General features: G+C 37.3%; 1 protein-coding gene across 1 annotated transcript in view; it reads right to left on the bottom strand.

The window, feature by feature from the left end:
- Positions 1–3032: 3032 nt before the first annotated feature.
- The window catches only part of GTF2F2 (general transcription factor IIF subunit 2), a 120871-nt gene continuing 102993 nt past the window's right edge, over positions 3033–20910 (bottom strand). The window contains exons 7-8 of the mRNA XM_006209432.4: positions 16254–16397; positions 3033–4046 (exon numbers count right to left, since the gene is read on the bottom strand). Of these exons, the coding sequence (XP_006209494.1) occupies positions 3927–4046; positions 16254–16397 (264 nt within the window). The 3' untranslated portion in view covers positions 3033–3926. The remainder of the gene's footprint in view (positions 4047–16253; positions 16398–20910) is intronic.

Here is a 20910-nt window from a genome sequence, read left to right on the forward strand (position 1 = left end):
TTATTTTCACGTCTCCTCCTGGGAAAATATGTAGGGAGGGGTGGGACTGCTGGGTTGTATGGTGGTATGCTTAACTTTACAGAAACAAAAAACAAAGAACAAAAAACCCACCAAGCTGTTTTTCAACATACCTGCATAATTCTGCATTCCCGTCAGCAGGGTGAAGAGAGTTCCAGTTGCTCTGTATGTTCGTCAGCACTTGGTACTATCAAGTTTCTAAAATTTTAGCCACTCTAAATACTAGTAACATTATCTTGTTGTGGTTTTACTTTGTATTTCCTTGATGACCAATGGTGTTGAGCAGCTTTTCATGTGCTTATTTGACCATCCATGTCTTCTTAAGTGAGGTATACACATAGATCTACTGCCCATTTTTAAACTGAGCTGTTTTATTATTGAATTTTGAGAGGTCTTTACACAGTCTAGATAGTCCTGTATGTTTTATAAATATTTTCTTCTCTATAGAGTTTTTAAAGTCTCCCTTTCAACATCGCTGATGTGAGATGGTTACTTATTTCTGAACTGCTATCGGTAGTTTCAGGCTATACTGGTCTCTTCGGAGATCCACATTTGACAAATGTTTACTGAACATATGTCACAGAAGGCACATGATCACACACACTCATCATCCTGACCCCTGGTTCCTGGCACACAATGGACATTCAATGGGTTTTCGCTGAATGAATGAATGAGTGAATGACTAAAGTGGTTCATAGGCTTTTGTTCAAGGAGAAAGTAGAAATGGCAAAAAGAAGTAAGACTTAAATGTCATGAGGACTAGCCTAGTAAATGCTGTAATTTCACATTCTAGTAACGAGATCAATGTATTATAGACATCCACTGTATGTGTTCATAACAATGATTCTGAGGCATTGTATAAATCCTTTCGTGTTTTAGGAATTATTAATGGTTAAATTATTTTCAAATAAGTTTTAAAGTTAAGTATATATTACCGCATTCAAATGGTTTAAAAATTGGAAATCCATATAGAGTACAAATGGTGACAATGAATTAACTGGAATATTCTGACTGAGTGCAACACTTAGTTCTCACTTCTATGCCTTCGTGGTACTGTTATCCGTCTACATTCTCTTTTCCAACTAGACTGTGAATGCTTCTAATTCCTAGCACTTATGGGTCCATGGTGCCTGGGGTATATTCATGGTCAATGAATACTTGCCACATACACAGCCACCGTGTTTCCTGAATACACCAGATTAAAGTTTTTAGGCCAGCAACATATTCTTTTCCACAAAACAATAAAAACTCATATCTTCTTAAGACCTTTCAAATATAAATTTCAACATTTAAAATGCGGTATACTAATACTTTAAGAAAATCATTCTTTAACACCCTAACATTTAAGACTAAATGACTTGACAGAATCTAATTTAAACGGGAAGCTAAAGCATCAAAAAAGTCCTTTTTAACGTAGATGATTTCTAACAAAATCAGATACTAGCTGTTAATTAAACAAGCTGAAAGCAGATTCTGGTACTCACTTTGCCCTGAGGGTAGAATTTCCCTAGAGGGATCAGAACTCATGATGATATGTTGAGCAGGAAATGGTTCTATAAAACTATCTACCTTTCAGCACTAATTCTGAGAATTAAATGAGATAATATTTTAGAGCATTTAACACATTGCCAGGCACTACTTACTATTATTTCACTAATATATACCAACAATGATAAAATAGCTTCAAAGAAAATTTGTTCATAGACCATTAGGGACAACTGCAGCTCTGCTGAAATCAACAAGAGCTGCTTCTGATACAACAGAGCAAAACCTGTTTAGCTTTTTCTCAGACATTACTGTGGCAACATGTGATTTCAAATCTTTTCAACGCCCATAATCTAACTATATTTTGTCAGTTAAAATATCCCCTACGTGTGTGCACTAGTTGAGTTGAACAATCTCAGTTATTGCATATGGCCTTCCTGTCCTCTTATGATGTGACATCTTACCAGATGTGTATCTCCCTCATCAGCCTTCTTCTCTCGCCATCTCACAGTGGTTATAAGGGTTTAGGATTCTGGCTGTCAAAAACCATGTCTATCAGAGCAAGAGAGGCCTGAAATGAAAGAAAAGGGAGCCCAGGTCGAAGGGAGAGTCTCCTCCATGACCAATAGCTCTATTTTTGTACTAAGAAAGCAATTTCAAAAAATTAATCAGGAATGGTGCCAGTCTACCACCTAGATTAGCTCTAATACTGAATAGATAACACGTGTTCAGGACACAAGCAGATACTGTCAGGTGTGATGAGGTAAAAGGTTAACAAAATAAGCAGAAGAAACCAGGTTTGCAGAAATACCAAAGCAGAGCTTTGAATGACATACACAGCTCTGCCCTGGGAACCCTATTAGCAGCCAGCAAGTTCAATCTAGCAGGTGCTGTCATCACAAAAACAAAAGGCAGGGGACACAGGTCTGTTTCAGGGCAGTATCATACATCCACAAGGACAACATTTGGGAGAAGAGATATACCATGAACAAAGTGCAGGACAAGTATCCAGAATTCTCAGCTCTATACAGATTTATCACACCATTATCCATCTGCTTTCTGACATCGAGCCATAGGAACTAGGAACTGAAAGGTAATGGGGATGTAACATTTGGTTCCTGCACCAGAACAAAGCAGGATAAGACAACTGGAGGTAGGGTAGGGAATGGGACCGCCCTCCTCAATCAGAATTTTATTCCACAGTGGGAATACAAGGATAAAAATTTTCTTAATGCAGTGGTATTCAGCCTCAGCAATTTGGTGTTTTGCTGCTAAAAGTCAAATGACACAGAAAAATATTTACCTCAATGGATAGATATTTCCTTGATTTGTTTTAATTACATAACATTTAAATTTTTTGGCATTTGCTACTTCTTGGTTGCAAGCGTACAGAAGCAGCTGACAAAATGAGCAAGTAAGAAGAAATTTTTCATTGTGTTTAGTTTGCTAAAGCTTCTTTTGTTTTGATGGTCTTGTTTGTGGGTATGTCTAATATATAACATTTTGTGCTAAGAAAAACTTTGACCATGGACAGGTATTGCTTTTATTTAAAATTAATTAAAAAGACAGATAAAAGAAAACATTTTCATTCCCCAGGAACTGGTTCCTCTACAACCCTCCTTTAGTCTGTGAACAGCATCTGTCATACAATAGTCAATACGCGCCTGCTGAGTGTGCAGTAAAATTCAGGGGCAAAGTCAGTCTCTGGGAAGCTTATAATATGGATGGGAGATATATACCTTGACCTGTCGGAAAAGTATTTAATTTCTAGTTATTTTAAAAGAAAAAAAAAAAGGACAGGAAGAAAGACCAATTGATCATGACCTTTTCCATTTCTCATGTCACCGTCACTAGGGTAAAATAAGCTAATGATGAAAACTGCTGTCTTAGTACAAACATAAATGCTATCCTTTTATTAATGTGTGTTAATATGAAACACAATCACTTGTTAAAAGAAATACAGACAGTCTTGTTCTTCGACAATTTCAGAATAAGGAACTTTGGCTTGCTTTCCCTTTTGAGAGTGTCTGTAGTTGACGACCTTTTTCTTGTTATGCCGTTCACTTTGGGTCTGCATTACCTTAGCAACTTAGAGAGAAACAAGGACAGGGAGTCCTCATTTAGAAAACGTTTCCTAGTTTTACACTTTAAAAGCTAATATTTAAAAAGAAAAACCTTCTTCAACCTCTGACTCCATCATGAATGATCTGGTTTACTACAAGTCTATAAATAAATGTGTTCTTTTTCCTCAAAATTACTTAAGCAACTTTACAAGAATTATTGTTTAGAAATTTACCTAGAGAAATTAAAGTTACCAGTCATTTTCCCCCTGTGACAGATGGTGTTCAAGGAGTCACATATCAATGCCGGCTGCTTAGTGCATCACCCTTGTTGTTCCGTTAGCAGGTGGGCTTTGAGTTTTCTCAATCACTCTTTTCTTCTCCTTGATAATGTCTGTACTCTGGCTTCAGCTCCCATGTGTTTTTGTGGATCCCTTTTACATTCTGAATACCAATTTCTCTTAAGATTTCCTTCAGGTACAACTAAAAAGACAGAAACAAAAACACCTTGACAGGTGAGTTTATGAAGGCAGGAAACAAAATTTAAAATAAAATATGTTAAACCACATCTTCAAGAAATAAAAATTATGATCCTGAAAGTTCAACAATATTTCTCTATAAAGAAGTTCAATAAACTGCCTTTTTGATTCTACGCATGCAGTACATAACTGCATTAAAGATATGATCAGTTGCATTAAAGGGGATGGAAGTCCTTAGTGCTAGCAACTTTGAAAGCTAAAAAAACCCCAAACCAAAAAACAAAAAAACCCACAAATCCCAAAAAAGTCTAGATGAAGATACAAAGATTACTAGCACTTAATATTTATTAAGATGACACAGTATACCAAGTGTAATTTGCCCTTGAGTTCAGGGGCATCAGTGAGTTCACAGTCAGATGGGGTTATTCTTAGATTGGAAACAGTCAATTCAGAAGCAGTAGCATATATTAAAAAAGGCCATGTATCTCTGCAACATTAAATTCTATGAGCAAGCATATGACAGGTACCCAGAATCCTAAGCTGTGAGTTCTCAAACTTGCTATCGGGCCACTTATTTTTCTTGGGTAACAAGGAAGTTATTACTTATGCTTACTATTGTTTGTATCTTGGCCAAGCTTGCCAAGGTGAGGGATGAGAAGTGGTAACAGGACATGTGAAAAACCTGGGGGCTGCAGCTTTCCTTTTTTTACCAAAGGAAAGAGATGAGTGATGATGCAGGGGAGAACTCTGTGCCATGGTATCTCAGGTTCCTGAAAGCTCAGTGTTACCCAAATGATTACTGCATTCATGGAAATGATGGTTATGATAAATGCAACATCAAACCCCACCTCCGCCTGCCAATGCCTAAGGCCAAAAACATTCCACTAAACACTGACCAATACAAATTACAGAACTTCCTTCTCAGGGAAGAGAGAAGAGTTAATCATTTAAAAGTGACTTTTTTCCTTCTTCTTCTGCAGAACAAACCAACTCAACAATAATTTTTGTGTGTATGCTCCAAAGAATCAGTTACAGGTATATTGCAGTGACTCATCCCATTGATGGAGGATGTAATTTTTTTTTATTTATTGAAATGAGGCACTAGAAAATGGTTGAGAAGCTGACATCTCCCCTAATACTTGATAGTGTTTAAGGCAGTGCCTTACTGAAATGTGTGCTAGACTAATCTGCATCAGGACCGCAGGGGAAGCCTGGGAAATAAGTCCCATTTTAGGCCTAGTGAATCCAAATCTCTGGGGCCAGGCCAAGGAATCTGCATTTCACGAGCCCCCAGGAGCCTCTGATTTAACTACACTAACCGCAGCACCTGCTTATAGGATTCTTCCCGCTCTAATACTCTGTAATCCTTGGGTCCTTGAAGTATTACTTAGTTTCCCAAGCCGCTCCCCTGCTGGAGACCACGCGTTAACCCACATAATCTGACATGACCTTACGCTGACTGGTGTAATGCTCTACAGTTTATAAAGTCCTCTCATTCATGGGTATCTGTTCAGGACTGGAACTACATACGGGTCCTTCAATCGGCCCGATGGCTTAGCTCCCACTTGAGCAGCTTCCCCAGCCTGGCAGCCAGGCCCCAGCAGGTGGCAGCAGCGAATCGAATGAAGCCTGGATTTCCCCAGGAGGAGGCCGGCCCGCCTCCCACACCTGTTAGCTGGCTTTGCTGACGGACCCGGGTAAGGAAGGGAGTAAGTGTATCACTCAAGCAAGCCTGACACAACCGGGTAATACGCAGCATGCCTGCTGCCTGCTACTTCAGATTGCATTGAAAAAATGGGACACTGTTCATAAACTACTTTCTAACCAAACAAGATTCAAAAGTGGAGAACGATGGGTTGGGCTTTGATGTTTAGTTTAGGTGCCATGAGTGACTGCTTTATAACATTCCAAAGAACGGCTTACTGTGAGATGGCTAGACCCCGTGCACCATCATACAACTGTGGATGCACTGCAATGGGTCACATGTGAAGAGAGCAACTGCCAGGAGCCCTGTGAGTGCCTGACAGATGCTCCCTTCACTTCAAGTCTAGCACGCCCGTTCATAATCTAGATACGGAAGATGAAAAGCCTAGAAAGGGTTAAACACAAAATATTAAGACAGTCGTAAGTGTACAAACTCAGTTGCTTACGTGTATAGCCCACCCTCATTTTGTTAAACTAGTATAATAAGGTTATGGAGTACTTGTTTCTCATGAAGATGTCACCCTTTTTTCCTTTTTAACAATAAGAAGGGACATTCTCGGTCTGTCAATTTGTCGAGTAGCAAGATGGGATTAGTGTCACAATATCCAGCCATGGTAACGGAACTCCTTTTTTTGGGGGGAAGGGGCAAACTTCCTAAGTCTGAGAATGTTCGAAATTGCAACCTAAGACCATTTTACTATAACTAAATGAATTAACTTTGTACAAAACATTAGCGGAGAAAGTAGTAGTAATAATAGAGAAAAACAAGGTCAGACAATCCTTGAAGGAAAGACACAGGCAGGGAACGGTGAGATCATGTCATTTCTCTGTTTAAAAATTCTCAATGACTTCCTCTTTGGCCTACACATGAAATTCCAAAGTCTCTCACAGGCATCCACTCAGGTCTGTCTTTTCCCTTTGGCCTCATCCTCTAACACTTCCTTTTTCACACAATTGCCATGTGTCTGCATGCTTCTAGTTTTCTTCCACATGCTCTTCCCTCTCCTTGTAATGTTTATCCCCTTTCCTCAGATCTGGACTCCACATCCTTTAAGACTCAGCACAAATGTCACTTTCTGAGAAACTTTCCCTAACAGTCCCACTTCTCAGATTTACATTTCACACTGTACGTGCTTCAGGGAGAGCCCTCAGCTCTATTATAACTTTTATGTACACGGCTATCTCTTCCATCAAATCACGTGCTCCCATTCCAGCGCCTGCCTGCACATCACAGAGGCACCGTGCATGTGTGCTGAATGACCTGGGAAGAGTAAACAAGAGAGCTAAGAGGACTGGGTGGGGGAGGAGGTGGTGACTGGGGGGAGATCACTTAGAAGGCCCATAGGAATAAACTGCTAACTCAAGCTGTTTTCATTTTTCATCTAATTAATGTACAGGGCAATGACCCAGTTTGAGATATAAAAATTGATTCAACTGTATTACCTGAATCTGAATGACATTTACCACCAAAATCTGTATTATAGTGCTAAAATATCTGAGACAAAGCCAAGTGAGGTGGAAATTTTAAGAGTTCCAGCAGGATTGAGGATTAATTGGTAATCTACCTTTCCTTTTAAACAATTTACATATCCACACAAATATTTATTTTAGCACCAGGTAGAGTGGCACATAGTCTGTTTTAATCCTCATAGAGTTCCCAGTTTAAGATTAGGGTGTGTTTAGGGGAGAAGAAGGCATATAAGCAGGCAATTATAAAATAAAAGACACACAGTAATAAGGACACATACACAGGATCTTACAGGAGCACCAGGAAGAGACACCCTGTCCAGCCTGAGTCAAGATGTTGGTCCGACTTTGAGGATGTACATTTGATTATTTGAATTGAAAGACAATTGTGTGCAGGGATCAAGAGAAACTAGTTTTCCATCTGTTTATTCTAAACACTGACTCTGCAGTTTAATCTTTTGTCTGACCACTTAATTTTAAACAGAGATTCCAGAACTGAGTAGATCACCTTTATGTCACATAGAACTGGAAAGATTTCTCATTACTGACCAATGGGTGGTTCTGCAGAACAAGATCTGAAACAAACTGGTTCAGGTCCAGCAATTCTAAATCAAAGGGCTGTGTGGGAGAGTACTGACAGCAAGTCTGAATGCAGAGAAAGAAGAGACAGAACATTACAGCTTCCTTGCAAGGAAAAGCAAAGCACATACTGGAGGAAACAAGTAAAGTGAGTAGGATATGCTTTGCGTTTGTGGATCAAGATAAAACTGTGGCCAAAACCCCAGAAACCCACAGACCAAGTTCCTAATCCTGCCCCTCCCCCACAAGACCGAGACAAACCTATGTAGGTAGAGCCACGAGGCCCAGGAGCCAACCAGCCTAGCCTCTCTTCTCTTCCCTCCCCTGCCATTTCTCATATCTTTTCCTCCACTGCTCTGCCAACCAAATGGAGGATTTATCTGCATTTCATTTTATCAGGAATTTTACTGTTAAGCATCAGTATACATAATAATAAATGAACTATATCTAAATTCCTGGAAGTTGATAAAAAACATGCCTTTGACAGAGAGTTGACCACCAAATAATAATGCTTTGGGTAAGCGAATGATACATCCCTACTAGACTTCTGGTCACAAAATCTTCTCCAAAACGTTGGACTGAAGATGCATTATGCAAATCTATACCAAAGATGGCACCGGTTAACACAGTCACCAAAGGGCAAATGCTATATGCTTTTTATAAAGGGACCCAACGGCAAGGGCATTCATTATCAGTTCTGTGATAATTTCAAAATATCACTTCATGTTTATGTGATTTTTGTGTGATTGACTGTGACTCCTTTAAGCAAGGTCAACAGAACAGAGACTTCCTAATGAAGATGTTAGTGGCTCCAAGGCACAAAATTCTTTCATTAAAAAAATAAACAAACCACACATTAACATGCATAAGCTGTGAACAAAGGCAACCTATGTTTTCACCCCTTTAGACAGAGAGAACTGTGAATGGGAGAGGGAAGATGATGCTAAGGACCTGGAACATGGGCCAACACAGCACTTTTCTCCTCTTTCCTTCTTCTGGTTTCACCTCTGCTTTTCTACTAGTCCCTGCCCTGTCATCCTCTCATGGTCCCACATGCTGCATTCCTCCCTTCGTCAAACTCTTAAGCAGAGAGATGATGAATAACGCAATGGTCAGGCACAAACCCTACGCACACTGCACCCCTACCTTATGGATGAAGCATTATTCACTTTTAAAATATCTGTAACGGAAAGTAAAGTTTTACTTTAGGGCAACAGTAGATAAAAGTGTTTGCTGGATAAGGATTTAAAAAGGATTGATGATAATTGGTCAGCTCCTTAGGTTAAACACAGTTACCAGTGACCAAACAATTTCACTCCCAAGAGAAATAAAAATATATGGTCACACAAAAACTTGGACAAAAATGTTCCTAGCAGCTTTACTCATAGTAACCAAAAAGTGGAAACAACTAATGTTCACCTGTGGGTGAATGGATAAACAAAATGTTGCGTATCCATATAATGGTACACTATTTGGCAACAGAAAAGAAATACGTCATAACATGGATGAAACCTGAAAACATTATGTCTACATAAAAGAAGTCAGTCATAAAAGACCACATGTTAAATGATTCCATTTATATGAAATGTCCAGAATAGGCAAATCTTTAGAGACAGAAAGTAGATCCGTACATTAGGTTCGCTAGGGTTGTGGGGGAGGGGTGATGGAGTGACTGCTAATAGGTATGGAGTTTCTTTGTAGGCTGAAGCAAATGTTCTAAAATTGACTGTGGCAATGGTTGTACACTATGTGAATATGCTGAAATCCACTGAACTGTAACTTTAAAAAAAAAAAGTATAACTTGTACTGAAAATAAGGTTTTAAAGTAATGGGGGAAAAACAGCTCATAACAAACTGAGGTAACATCATTTTTTAATTACCAAATTACCATGGGTAAAGTAACATTTCCAATTAACAGTGGCTAGCTCTGTGGATCAGTCCATATGTACTGGAAAATATGATGGAATTAGAGTATCTGTCTTGGGACCATTTCAGAAGGCAGAAATGGCTCTCTAATGCTGCAATACAGAACTGAAGTGGCCAGCCAGGCTGGCACTACAAGGTTTTCTGCCAACAGGCTTATCCTCTGGTATCTCAATTCCCCTGCTGAGTTAGAGAAACCAGGAGGCTTCAAACACTTACTTAAATCCACAGAGTAATGTGTTCTCTAATGCAGAGACCAACACAAAGAAAATGACTTCTTTCTCATTATGAGATAATTCTCGTAAGGATGGCAAGTTTAAAACAAACCCTTTCTTCCAGCTTGCTCAGGGACAAAATAAAGAAACCAGAAGGCAGTTAATGAGCTTAAACATTGACTTTTACCTCTCTTTATAATCAAATAGGACTGGAAGTGTGGGGAAGGAGAGTTTCTGGATAACGACATTTTTCAGATTAAATATAAATTTTCAGATTAAATATAAATTTTAAATATAAACTTAAATATAAATTTTGACATTTTTCAGATTAAATATAAATTTTGTGGCCTACTGCTTAATTAAAAATTACATGTAAATTTTGTTATGTAAATAGCACCCAATTTTGTTTTTTGGGAGCCTATGTCAGATACTGCTTTTACCTACATAATATCTCATGTAAAATCTGGACTCAACTGGTTATGTTAGTAAAATCACTCCCAATTTTACCTCATTCAGAAATAAGGAAAAAAAGTAAAAAGGCTGAAGCAAATCATAGAAGTTGAAAGAGAAAATGTTACTATTTCATAATAAGCTTGGTAGTATATCTTAGTTATTAGACCTTCTATTCATACAGAAAGCATTAACATTTCATAAATATATTTAAATTTTATCCATTTATATTCAATAGTCAATAATTTATTTTAGAATGACATTTAATATTCTTAAACTTTTAATTAAGGCTCAAATTTATAAGCTAGCAAGTATTTTTTAGTACCACACTCTAACCAGAGTTAATTGGTCACTACAAATATTTTATTTTTTAAAATGGAAGTCTCATAAAGGGCTGTCATTAATTTATATGCTTTGCTGGGAAACTGGTGGTCTTTTTAGTTTTAGTAGTATCATTCAAAAATAAAAACTTACAGTTACAGGAAAAGTGAAGAGAGAACTGAAGGGGAATATGTCATCAAAAAGGAAATAATGAAGATTCAGGGGAAAAAAAGCAAAAAGGAACCAAGTAAAACAGCGAAATTATATGTCAGAGGAAAACAATTATGATAAAATCAGCACTTACTTAGTAGTAAATTTGGGAGTGAGCTTCAAACGTTAAAAACACCTATTTTACTTTGGATTAGGAACTGAATGAACCAAGATAAAGCTTAGATTCCATTCTCTATGTACCTGGCTTAGATTTAACGATGATGATTCTTAATAGTAAAGAAATCTGAAAGCAGTCTACCTGAGAAATTAGCTTTTTCCCCCCTCATTAAAAAGGGGTTCCTCGTGTCAGAAAAATATCTTCCTTGCTTGTCTACAGGTGTATACGTGTGTCTGAAAGAAGAGGCAATGTGGTAAGAGGTGGGTTCAACCCACTAGGCAACTCCCTTCCCTGGGACTGTAACTTAGACTAGATAATCTCTAAGATTGCTTTTACCTCTAAGATCCCGAGTCAGAGATCTGTAATAGATAAATATGCTACACGTGTATCATAATGTGTAATATATGTAAATACCATGAAGAGAAAACAGGAGCATAGGTGTGTGGCTTGAGCAGCCTGGGGCATGGTGGTGTCACTTACTGAAATGGAGAAATCTCAGGGAGGTTTTGGAGGGGCGTAGAAATCAAGAGTTCTGTTTTCAACAGCCTAAATTTGTGATAGCAGTAAAATGGTTAACACTGAGCAGGTGCTACTTCTGTACCAGGCAGTGTGGCACAAGTATGGGAGAGGCAGTGGGCCTGGCTGGTAGACTGCCCTTACCCTGTCTTCTTGGCTCAGAAATGGGCATACCACCAGTCTTCCCTGGGCTTTTACTGGAATAACCAAGACAGATACTCTCTTTTTGCTTCAAAGTTGCTAGCTGTGAGGTGCTTCGGGAGGCCATTCTGACTACTACACAAGATATTCTTAAAGACAACACACAAGAAAGACAGAATGATGAGGGAAGGAAGGGACATTTCTAACTAAATAATACTAGTAGCATGTCTAAAGCAAGGTGCATTCCTGAACTTCCCAACTACAAGAGCCAATAAATACTATTTTTGTTTAAGAACAGAGTTTCTATTTCTCGCACCTGAAAGAGTTCCACCCAATTCACAGATCTGTGAGAGCAAACACTTGTAAATAAAATTTTATCTTCTGTCAGGAGAAATGCTCAGTGTATCAAGTTCTCTAGCCATTTTCTCCTTTAAAAAAGCCTATCTTCTTATAGCTTACTGATGCCAAGTTTCACTTAAATTATTTCTATCAAGCCTTTATTTAGGCCTGTCTAGAAACAAACCCTTAGGATCAGGCTAAGATCACCTTACTGCTGCATCAGCTTTATTTGCAAAGCCTAAGACTACTTTGCAAATAAGCAACGGCTGGCTGAGCATTATCTAGTGCTGGGGAACTTGAAGTATGGACATCAAACTGCTTCAATATCAAAGCCATGTAAATCTGTGCCTAGTTTTTCCAGTTGATGTGAACTTACTCTATAAAAGCATGCAAACTGTTCAATTATACATTCTGAATTAAAAACTAAATGATCCACTAGATTGACATGATTGGGGACTGCTGATTTAGAAGGAGTCATCAGTAATCAAAGATACATTTCCTTGAATCTTGACCTGAAATTAAGTGGATTTAGAGCACAAGGAAATGAAGAGAAGAGGTTCAGTTATAATCAGAGCTGATTTTTGATAACACTTTTAACAGAAATGTATGTTTGAAGAAGCACTGGTAAATGGGTGCTGGGTTAGAAAACAGTGTGCTAGGGCTCAAAGTCAAAGTCTTGGCAGTTTGGTGTTTCAAAGGAGCAATTACATAAAGTTTCTAATGGTCTGTGTTTCTGAAGGAAATGCTGTTATGTTTTTATTTTACAGATATTAAAAAAAATACGAAGAAAGTCTAGACAAACAAAGAGCAAAGGCTGTCAGGAGAGAAATAATAGGCTTCCTCTGATATTTCACTTTAGAGGGGAAAAAAACCCAAAATTTAAACTCCATAAAAACACTCCTTTAAATGCACACCATGTTTCTGACTTTATATCAGTTACCAGATCTTGGCCTTTTAAAATTGGCTTATTTGCCCTTAATGAGTAACTTTAACTCTGACTGCTTATGCAAGTCACATACTGGAGAATGACAGAAAAGACTGGCCCTAAGAGCATTTTCTCTAATCAATAATTTTGCTTGTAGAAGTGAAGGTTTTTAGGAAGAAGAACAAAGGAGGGAAGGGACTGGAAAAACAAGAAAATACTTTAGATACATTCAGAATGTCAAAAATGACATTCTAAAGGTCAGAAAGCAGATGGTAACTTAAGAATACAGTAGTAGTGTTAATAACAAAGAGGATGTGTTAAAGTGACACACTTCATGGTTAGAAACTTGTTATCAAAAGTGGTATTGGGGGCCATCAGAAGATGAGAGAATGTCATTAAATTCATATACTAAAGAACTGATTAAAGTCTCTTTTCTCTCATACTACACAGGGCTCATAAAATACTTTGCAGTTGACAACGTATCTTTCATAAACATTAGCTATTATAAGGATCCTATAAACTAGGTATTTTAAACATATTTACAAAGTATATTATTATAAACATTTAATTTGAACATATAGGTAAATTTTATATCATGTGTCATATGTTAAGTACATTAAATATTAAATAAATAATGTATTAAACATTAAATGTATTTAAGTACCCTGTCTAGGACTATTCAGCCAAATGGCAGGGTTGGGACTTGAACTGGGATCCTATTACTCCTAACTCCATGCTTTTTCTATCACACCAGGAGGCATCTTTCCTGGATCACTCATCTTCACGCTACAATGGGTCCCCTCATTCTCTTGGTATTGCTTAGACTAAGATCAAATTAGTAAGAATATAATGATGACCATTAGTACAGACTGGCTTATAAACTGTGAACCTTTTAAAGGGGATAATAGTTTCCTACATGGAGAAGAGCTGGGCTCTAGACACTTTCTTTCTAGGTCAACGGGCTTTGCCAGTTCAATTCAAATGTGAGTGGGAGGTGGAGAGGAGGAGGTGAAATAGAAGAGGGGGAGGATCACAGATTAAGAGCTGGAAGGGATCACAACAATTATCCAGTGCAACTCTTTCAATTTTAGGGATGGAAGCAACTTCTCTGGATCCCACTGAGATAAATGGCAACATGGGGATCCATGCTGACCCCTTCCTGCCCTCTTTTCTAGGCAAGGATAACTGGCTCTGGTATTTCATGCTTCCTTGAGGCTAGCTCTTTGTACCCGACTCCTGCCATAAACGACATGAGGCCTATCAAAATCCATCTGAGGAAAATATGGTCATCCTTAAATATGGAGGATGTGACCATTTCCTTTTTCTCAAATCAGTTCATTTAATATTTACTGACTTCCTACTATGTTTGTGCTATGGAACATATGACTATTTAGGGATATAAGTAATATACAAACCTGCCTTCAAAAGCCTTATGCTTGCTGAGGCAATTTAGTCCCTAAATAATAAAGCTATTATAAAATAATTTAGTGTCTGTATCAGTGTTCTCAAGCTCTTTGAGGTTCCCAGGCTTGTCTATGAGAATCTGAAATAAACTATAAATCTGTTCCCTGGAAAAATCCACACAATTCTGCACATCTTCAGGAGATTAGTGTATCTCCTAAAGCCCATCTACTGACCATGAATTAAGAAGCCCTGTAAGAGATTCATTGAGTTCCACCACATACAACTTATCTGAAGAACCCAGTTTGAGAGAAATACTAGTTATCCCTTTTCTTTGATGCAAAATGAATGAACTTTAAAAACAATGTCATTCCATGTTAAGGCAAAGGAACTGCTTTCTCTAGTATTATCTGAATATCTCTCTACAAACATTTATTTTCCCCTATCTAATTTTGTGTGTTTGTTATCCTATGAGTTTATATTGTTTGTATTCAGAATTTCTGGAATGGCCTTTTCATGTATATATAAAATAAAAAGAGAAACGTCATTAAAACCAGAAGAAACAGAGCTTAGCTTATGAATTATTCCATTTCAAATTTCTTATCTAGCCTGGAATGCTGTTTCTAAGGCTTTGATGCTGAATGGAGTGAAGTCGTTAAGATGAGTTGATAATACTGCCACATGGGCACTTTCCTCTTCTCTGGTAAAAAAATAAAAAGTATTTAGATCTTTTGGAATTCAAATTTCTTTCTTAATGAAAAAGTGAAAAGATGAAGTTTAACAGCAAAGAAATCTCTACAGAAGCGGGAACCTGTACCATCAATACTGAAGTTTCAGAAATCATTTCCTAAAGCTTTGAATAAATTAGAAGGAAATACAGCAAGTCCTTTAATAAAGAGTAATTTAATTATGTTAAAATATTTTACAAAACTGGTTATCTTGATACATATTCTGAAGCAAGTAGATTAGGAGGAGTTGGAATGAATGTATTTTGAGTATCTTGGCAAAGTGGACAAAGTGATAAAGGAAACTGGGCAAGAGGACAGAAAATAAAGGGGTTTCCATTTAATTTTTAAAAATCTGTAAGTAAAATACTGTTATAATTCCATTGGATACTTGCTAGCCTTAGGTGTGAGAAAGTTAAGTGTAAGGAAGTGAGACTCAAAGGCTGGATAAACCATTTAGACCCCTTACTTGTTACCAGCATTTAAAATGGATTAGAAACACAAGTTATTAGCAAACAGGCACCAAAGTCTGGAGAAGTGATAAAAAAATAATCACTGACAGAACAAAACAACTCTCTAAGACATCAATTTATTAAATTTTTCCTTAAAAATGGAGACTAGGCCAACCCAAACACAATCTCAACAAGCACTGTGAGGCAGGAACAAGTTGAAAAGGACCTAATGTTAGTGCTGGACAGAATCTTTAAAAAAAAAAAAAACCAATAGAGAACAGTTCACAAGAAAAGCACTCATCACAAGACCACCAGTATGACCCTTAAAAGAATGTGATTCTATGAAGCAGTTTCAAAAAAAAAAAAAAAAGTTGAGTTTTTTTGGAGGGGGTAGGGGAACAAAAGAAAGACTAGAAATGATACAAACAAAGAGACTTCAGGCTTAGTGTGAAGGATCAGTCAAAAGGAGGATAAATCCACTTTTTCTTCATATGGAACTATTGACATTAAATGTATTTAAAATTTAAACAATGAAGCCAAGGTTACAAAAAAAAGAAGAAAGGAGGGAAAAGAAAAAAGAAAATTAAGACATCTTTTCTGTGCTGAAATAAAACCTGACATCAGCATAGGTGCAAGTGAACGTAATCATTTACGATATACTTCTCTTCAGTAAAGCCGTGTTATTAAGCAGGACACTTAAAGGATTGATGTGAGCATATACATACCACAGGCTGTTTTGTGATGTCCACCAAGTCCTTAAGATTGTAATACTGATGTTTCTCAAAAGCCGAAAAGAGCATGTCTAAAACATGTTGTTTATCGGCTCGAGCTCGTTTTCCATCTTCTTTCTTTTTCCTTTCATATTCAATCTACGTGCAAACAGCAAAAAAAAAAAAAAAAAAAAAGAAGGAATCAATTTAACATGATCACTCTGAAACATAGGCACTCTCTTTGCTGTCCTCCACATGACTATCAGATTTTAAGTTTTGCAAGACAACAGGTCAAAGAACAGTTGTTCAGAACCTGGGGTCCTCAACGCTCCCAGGGCTCCTCAGACCTTTAAGCCTCCAAGTAGGTATTAACGCCAATCTGTAAACCACTTTCATTACCCATTTCCCCCTAAAAAACATTTCCTTTCTGAAATTGCATCAATTCAGCCTGGCTAATGGTTAGTTCATGTTGATCAGAAAGCCTAACTTGCAGTTCTTTGTTTTTTGGGTTTTTTTTTTTAAGGAAATCTTCTTTTTTTAAAATTAAAGTTCAGTCAGTTACAATGTGTCAGTTTCTGGTATACAGCACAATGTACCAGTCATGCATATACGTACATATATTCATTTTCATATTTTTTCCTTAAAGGTTATTACAATAGATTGAATATAGTTCCCTGTGCTATACAGAAGAAACTTTTTATTACCTATTTTTACAGATAGTGGTTAAAATTCGCAAATTTCAAACCTCTAAATACCCAAAATACAGTTTGGTAGGTAACATCTTTTAAAACTAGAGTTTTCCAGGGCAGGAAGAGGGCTAAGGGCAGGCAGATCACAGAATAGGTTCTCTAGGAATGAAAAGTTTGGGAAGCATTCGTAAAAAGTTAAGAACATTGGCAGTGACAGGAGGCCTTTTCTCTTCAGGTGACCTCCTTGAACTTGTTTCTTCCATAAAATGAAGAAAGCAGTGGCACGAAGAGAATGTATAAACTCTCCTAGTGTTAGCATCCAGAGACGTGTACATTTGCCAGGTTACCTTCTTTCCTGAAAACATGCAACTTATATGCGTTCATGTCACTTGATTAAGCTTTCAATTTTTTTTTCACAAACACTTTATTTTGACAAAACTAAGGTCCCTGAAGTAACTTTTCTTTTTCAAGCCAAACAGTGTAGAAATGGTAATCTTAATATTGTATTTACAACTCTGTATTACAAGTAAAATTAATTCTACAAATAAAGTACAAATGATAAGAACTAGCCTGTTGGGGAGAAGACTATTGTTCTGAGATAATTATTTCTTCTCATTTTAGCTCTTTTCCCTTTGGGCATTTTGTTTTGCACTGGCATTATAAGGAAATGACGCTCAAAGCAGTCAGATACCTCACTCGTTAGCAGCCACCACAAAATATTACAGGGATAGCTATTAGACTAGAAATAGCTTTTACATTATACACATTTTAATTACTGCTCTTATATTTGCCCCCAATGACCACAGACTATTGCATAACCAGCTGCACAGAAATAAATGTCAATTCAGAAAGAACTTTAAATTTAGTCTCCAGTTACAAACTCTTACAATCCAAAAAAATCCATCATATACAATTTTACTTTCAAAGCAGAAAACAAATTATTCTAGACTAAAATGCAATTAAATGTTGGAAATCCATTGTGGATGTGGTATAGACACGGTATTCAACTGTCATTACTGAAACACTAATCACTGACTAAAATTATAAATGCCACCCACTGCCAATTAAAATATTATAATACAGATGTCTGTAAATTTCTAGATTGTTGTTTGCAGAAATACTTTGATTGCTCTGTCAAGGCAGTCTTTGTGGAGGCTTTTATTTTAACGTTAGAAGTGAGCACGACAGCCTTGAATATCATGGTTTGCATTTTAAATCCTTATGAAAGATTCCCCTACCCCCAATGCCTCTATTTCTGCCTCATGTGTCCTTATCTTTCGGGAGGAAATTAATTCTTTAGAGTTGATCAGTCCTTAGTGTATAAATTCAAATGGACAAAGCATGTTGTATTCTTATACTATATAATATAGTAGGCAAATATTGCCCAAAAGCCTTTAGATACAGTCCTGCAGGCAACCATTTTAATCAGCAAAATGCCAAATTTATACATATACCTAAAAAAAATAATACCACACCAAACACTCCCCCAAAAACAAACAAAAAACCCCACAACAATAACAACAACAACAAAACCCCAACAACTTTAAGAAGAGGAGTAACACAGTTGCCACACAGAAGGAAAGAGTATATACATAGAGAAAATTTTCTTTTTAGTTTCTGGGAGTTTACCTCAAGCTTTTATGTAGCACTTCTATTTCTGCCAAGAATTATTTTCTAGTTCAGTTTTTCTAGTTCTCTATCACTTTCAGACCAAGAGCTATTGCCAGGAAGAAAGGGAAAGAGAAAATTTTTTCCAAGCTGGTGGAGCAGAGGATGATAACAAAGACAAGAAGATACTAATTCTTTTTAATAATTTTAGATTTAGTGGAAAGAGACTTCCTGGTCTCCTCCCAGGGATCATTTTTGCTCCCAATTCCAATAGGCGATGGCAGGCAGAGCTATAAAAAATTCCTGTCTCCTTGGATCAGTGACTGAATGTTAGAATTACTTAGGGAACTTAAAAAACCTTTAGTTGGCGTCTACATTAGATCAATACAATTAATATCTGGAGCTATTTTTCTTCCCAGGTGATTCTAGTGTACAGCCAGTGTTGAGAACCACTATCTAGAAAACAGAGGACACAATTCCTTATAAGAAAAGGGATTCCTTATGAGAAAGGCCATTTGACTGGGGACTACGTATAAGAATGCTGTGACATTTATTCAGGCTAGATGATGCTGTCCACAAAGCCAACCAGAACATACATACAGAAGCACCCTTACTTGCAATCTGAGATAGAGGGAGTCGAAAGGAATCTTATATGTCAGCTGACTCTATATTTTGATTATACAACTCTACCAGCAAAAAATTTAAAGCATGAACTCTATGAGTATCTATTGTAAGTTATAAAAATAAAAGAGTGCATTAATATGCATGGAGATTTTTATAAAGCATACACAAAAAAATTTAAGGAGATGAAATAAAAATAAAACATTATTTTAAGAGTAAGTTTTAATTTAATTTTGTCTTCATGTTCTGAATGCTTCGGTTTTAACTGAATTGCAAACTGTGATAGCTTTGAATCAGCAAACGCTAATACAACATAAGGTACAACACAAAGGTCAAGGGTTATTTGTGTCAACTGATTTTCAACAAGCCTTCAGCTCCTGGCCTTGGCTGTGGTGGTGGCAGCAGGGGGCCTGTAGGCCACACTTCTCCAATGCACCTGCCAGCCTGTTTCCAGCTGGGGCTCTGCCAATGGGAGAAGGGAAGCAGGAGGAAGGGAGAGCTTTTCTGTTGTGCTGTGGAAGCCCCCAGGCAGCACCAGCTTCCTCATCTCTGGTAACCAACCCTCTTCTTGCTTTTTGCAACCCCAGCCCTTCCATTTTGTATTTGTCCACGATCTGTAACCAATTCCCTACTTTAAGTCCCTTTCTGCTTGAAACATCTGGCATTGTTTCTGATTCCATGATAGATTCTAAGTATCATCATGAAAGACAGGGTATCACAAGCCATATTTAAAATGATAGTGATAATTTCCTTTCTGGAAGGGTCAAGTTCTCGCCTGGTCTGAGCACATCATCACTGTTTCTACCTCACAAAGGGACTGATAAACAGATGATTTTAGAAGTTTCAGTGTTCCCCCTTCCTTGTTCACTTGTCTGCTTTATTGTAGTATTATCTCGAATCTACAGTTTCTTTGCAGGAATCTTTTAAGGCCATTTATTCATTTTTTGAGATTGAGTTAACAACAGATACTATAATCTGTAAATCCTTGAATTTAACACCAAACCTAAAAAAGCTGAAAACAAATAAAGCACTGCTGCCAACCTCTCTGTGTTGTACAGTTTCTACTCTTCTAATGAAACATGACTAACCAGCACAGGGACTGCATAAGGGTGCCAGGTTCAATCCCCATAGTAAATATTTCTAAAGCTCAATATTTTTGTTAGGCAAAACCCAAGAAAAATATGAGTTCCTATATCATTTCCCCCCTCAATGGGCCCTACTGTGACAACCATTACTTTCCATAATTTGTTTTTACTACCTCAAGGAATGGGGAAGGGGAATTTAATGCTCAAATGTTTGCAAAATGCAGGATTAAACAAATTCCAAGAGGTTCCCAACTTAAGTATATTAAATGCAGTGCCAATTTTGAAGGGGATATAATCAGAATTTACATGTTCTTTTAACACACAATTCTTCTTAAATAACTCTTTTTTTCAGGGAGATTCTCACAAAATTCGTGTTTCAAAAAAACTTCTCTGGAAGATGTTAACCTACACGAACTGGTTCATGTTTCACAAACTTAATGATGATCTAAGCCAGAGGAAAGGCCACGAAGGGAGAAACCTGACAGGTCACAGCCTAGTCCGGGGTGAGTTTTCATGGCCAAGCTTTCAAGGAAAGAGTATTCTAAGAGATGATGCTAATTGTATATTTCTTTTTGTCCCCAAAAATGCTTTCTGAATGGCAAAAATGGTAGGTATTATATCCCAGTTTGTGAACCAAAGAGGTAAATTTGAATTTAATGTTTAGAAAAG

Source organism: Vicugna pacos, chromosome 14 (assembly GCF_048564905.1).
Source record: "Vicugna pacos chromosome 14, VicPac4, whole genome shotgun sequence".
Taxonomy (NCBI): Eukaryota; Metazoa; Chordata; class Mammalia; order Artiodactyla; family Camelidae; genus Vicugna; species Vicugna pacos.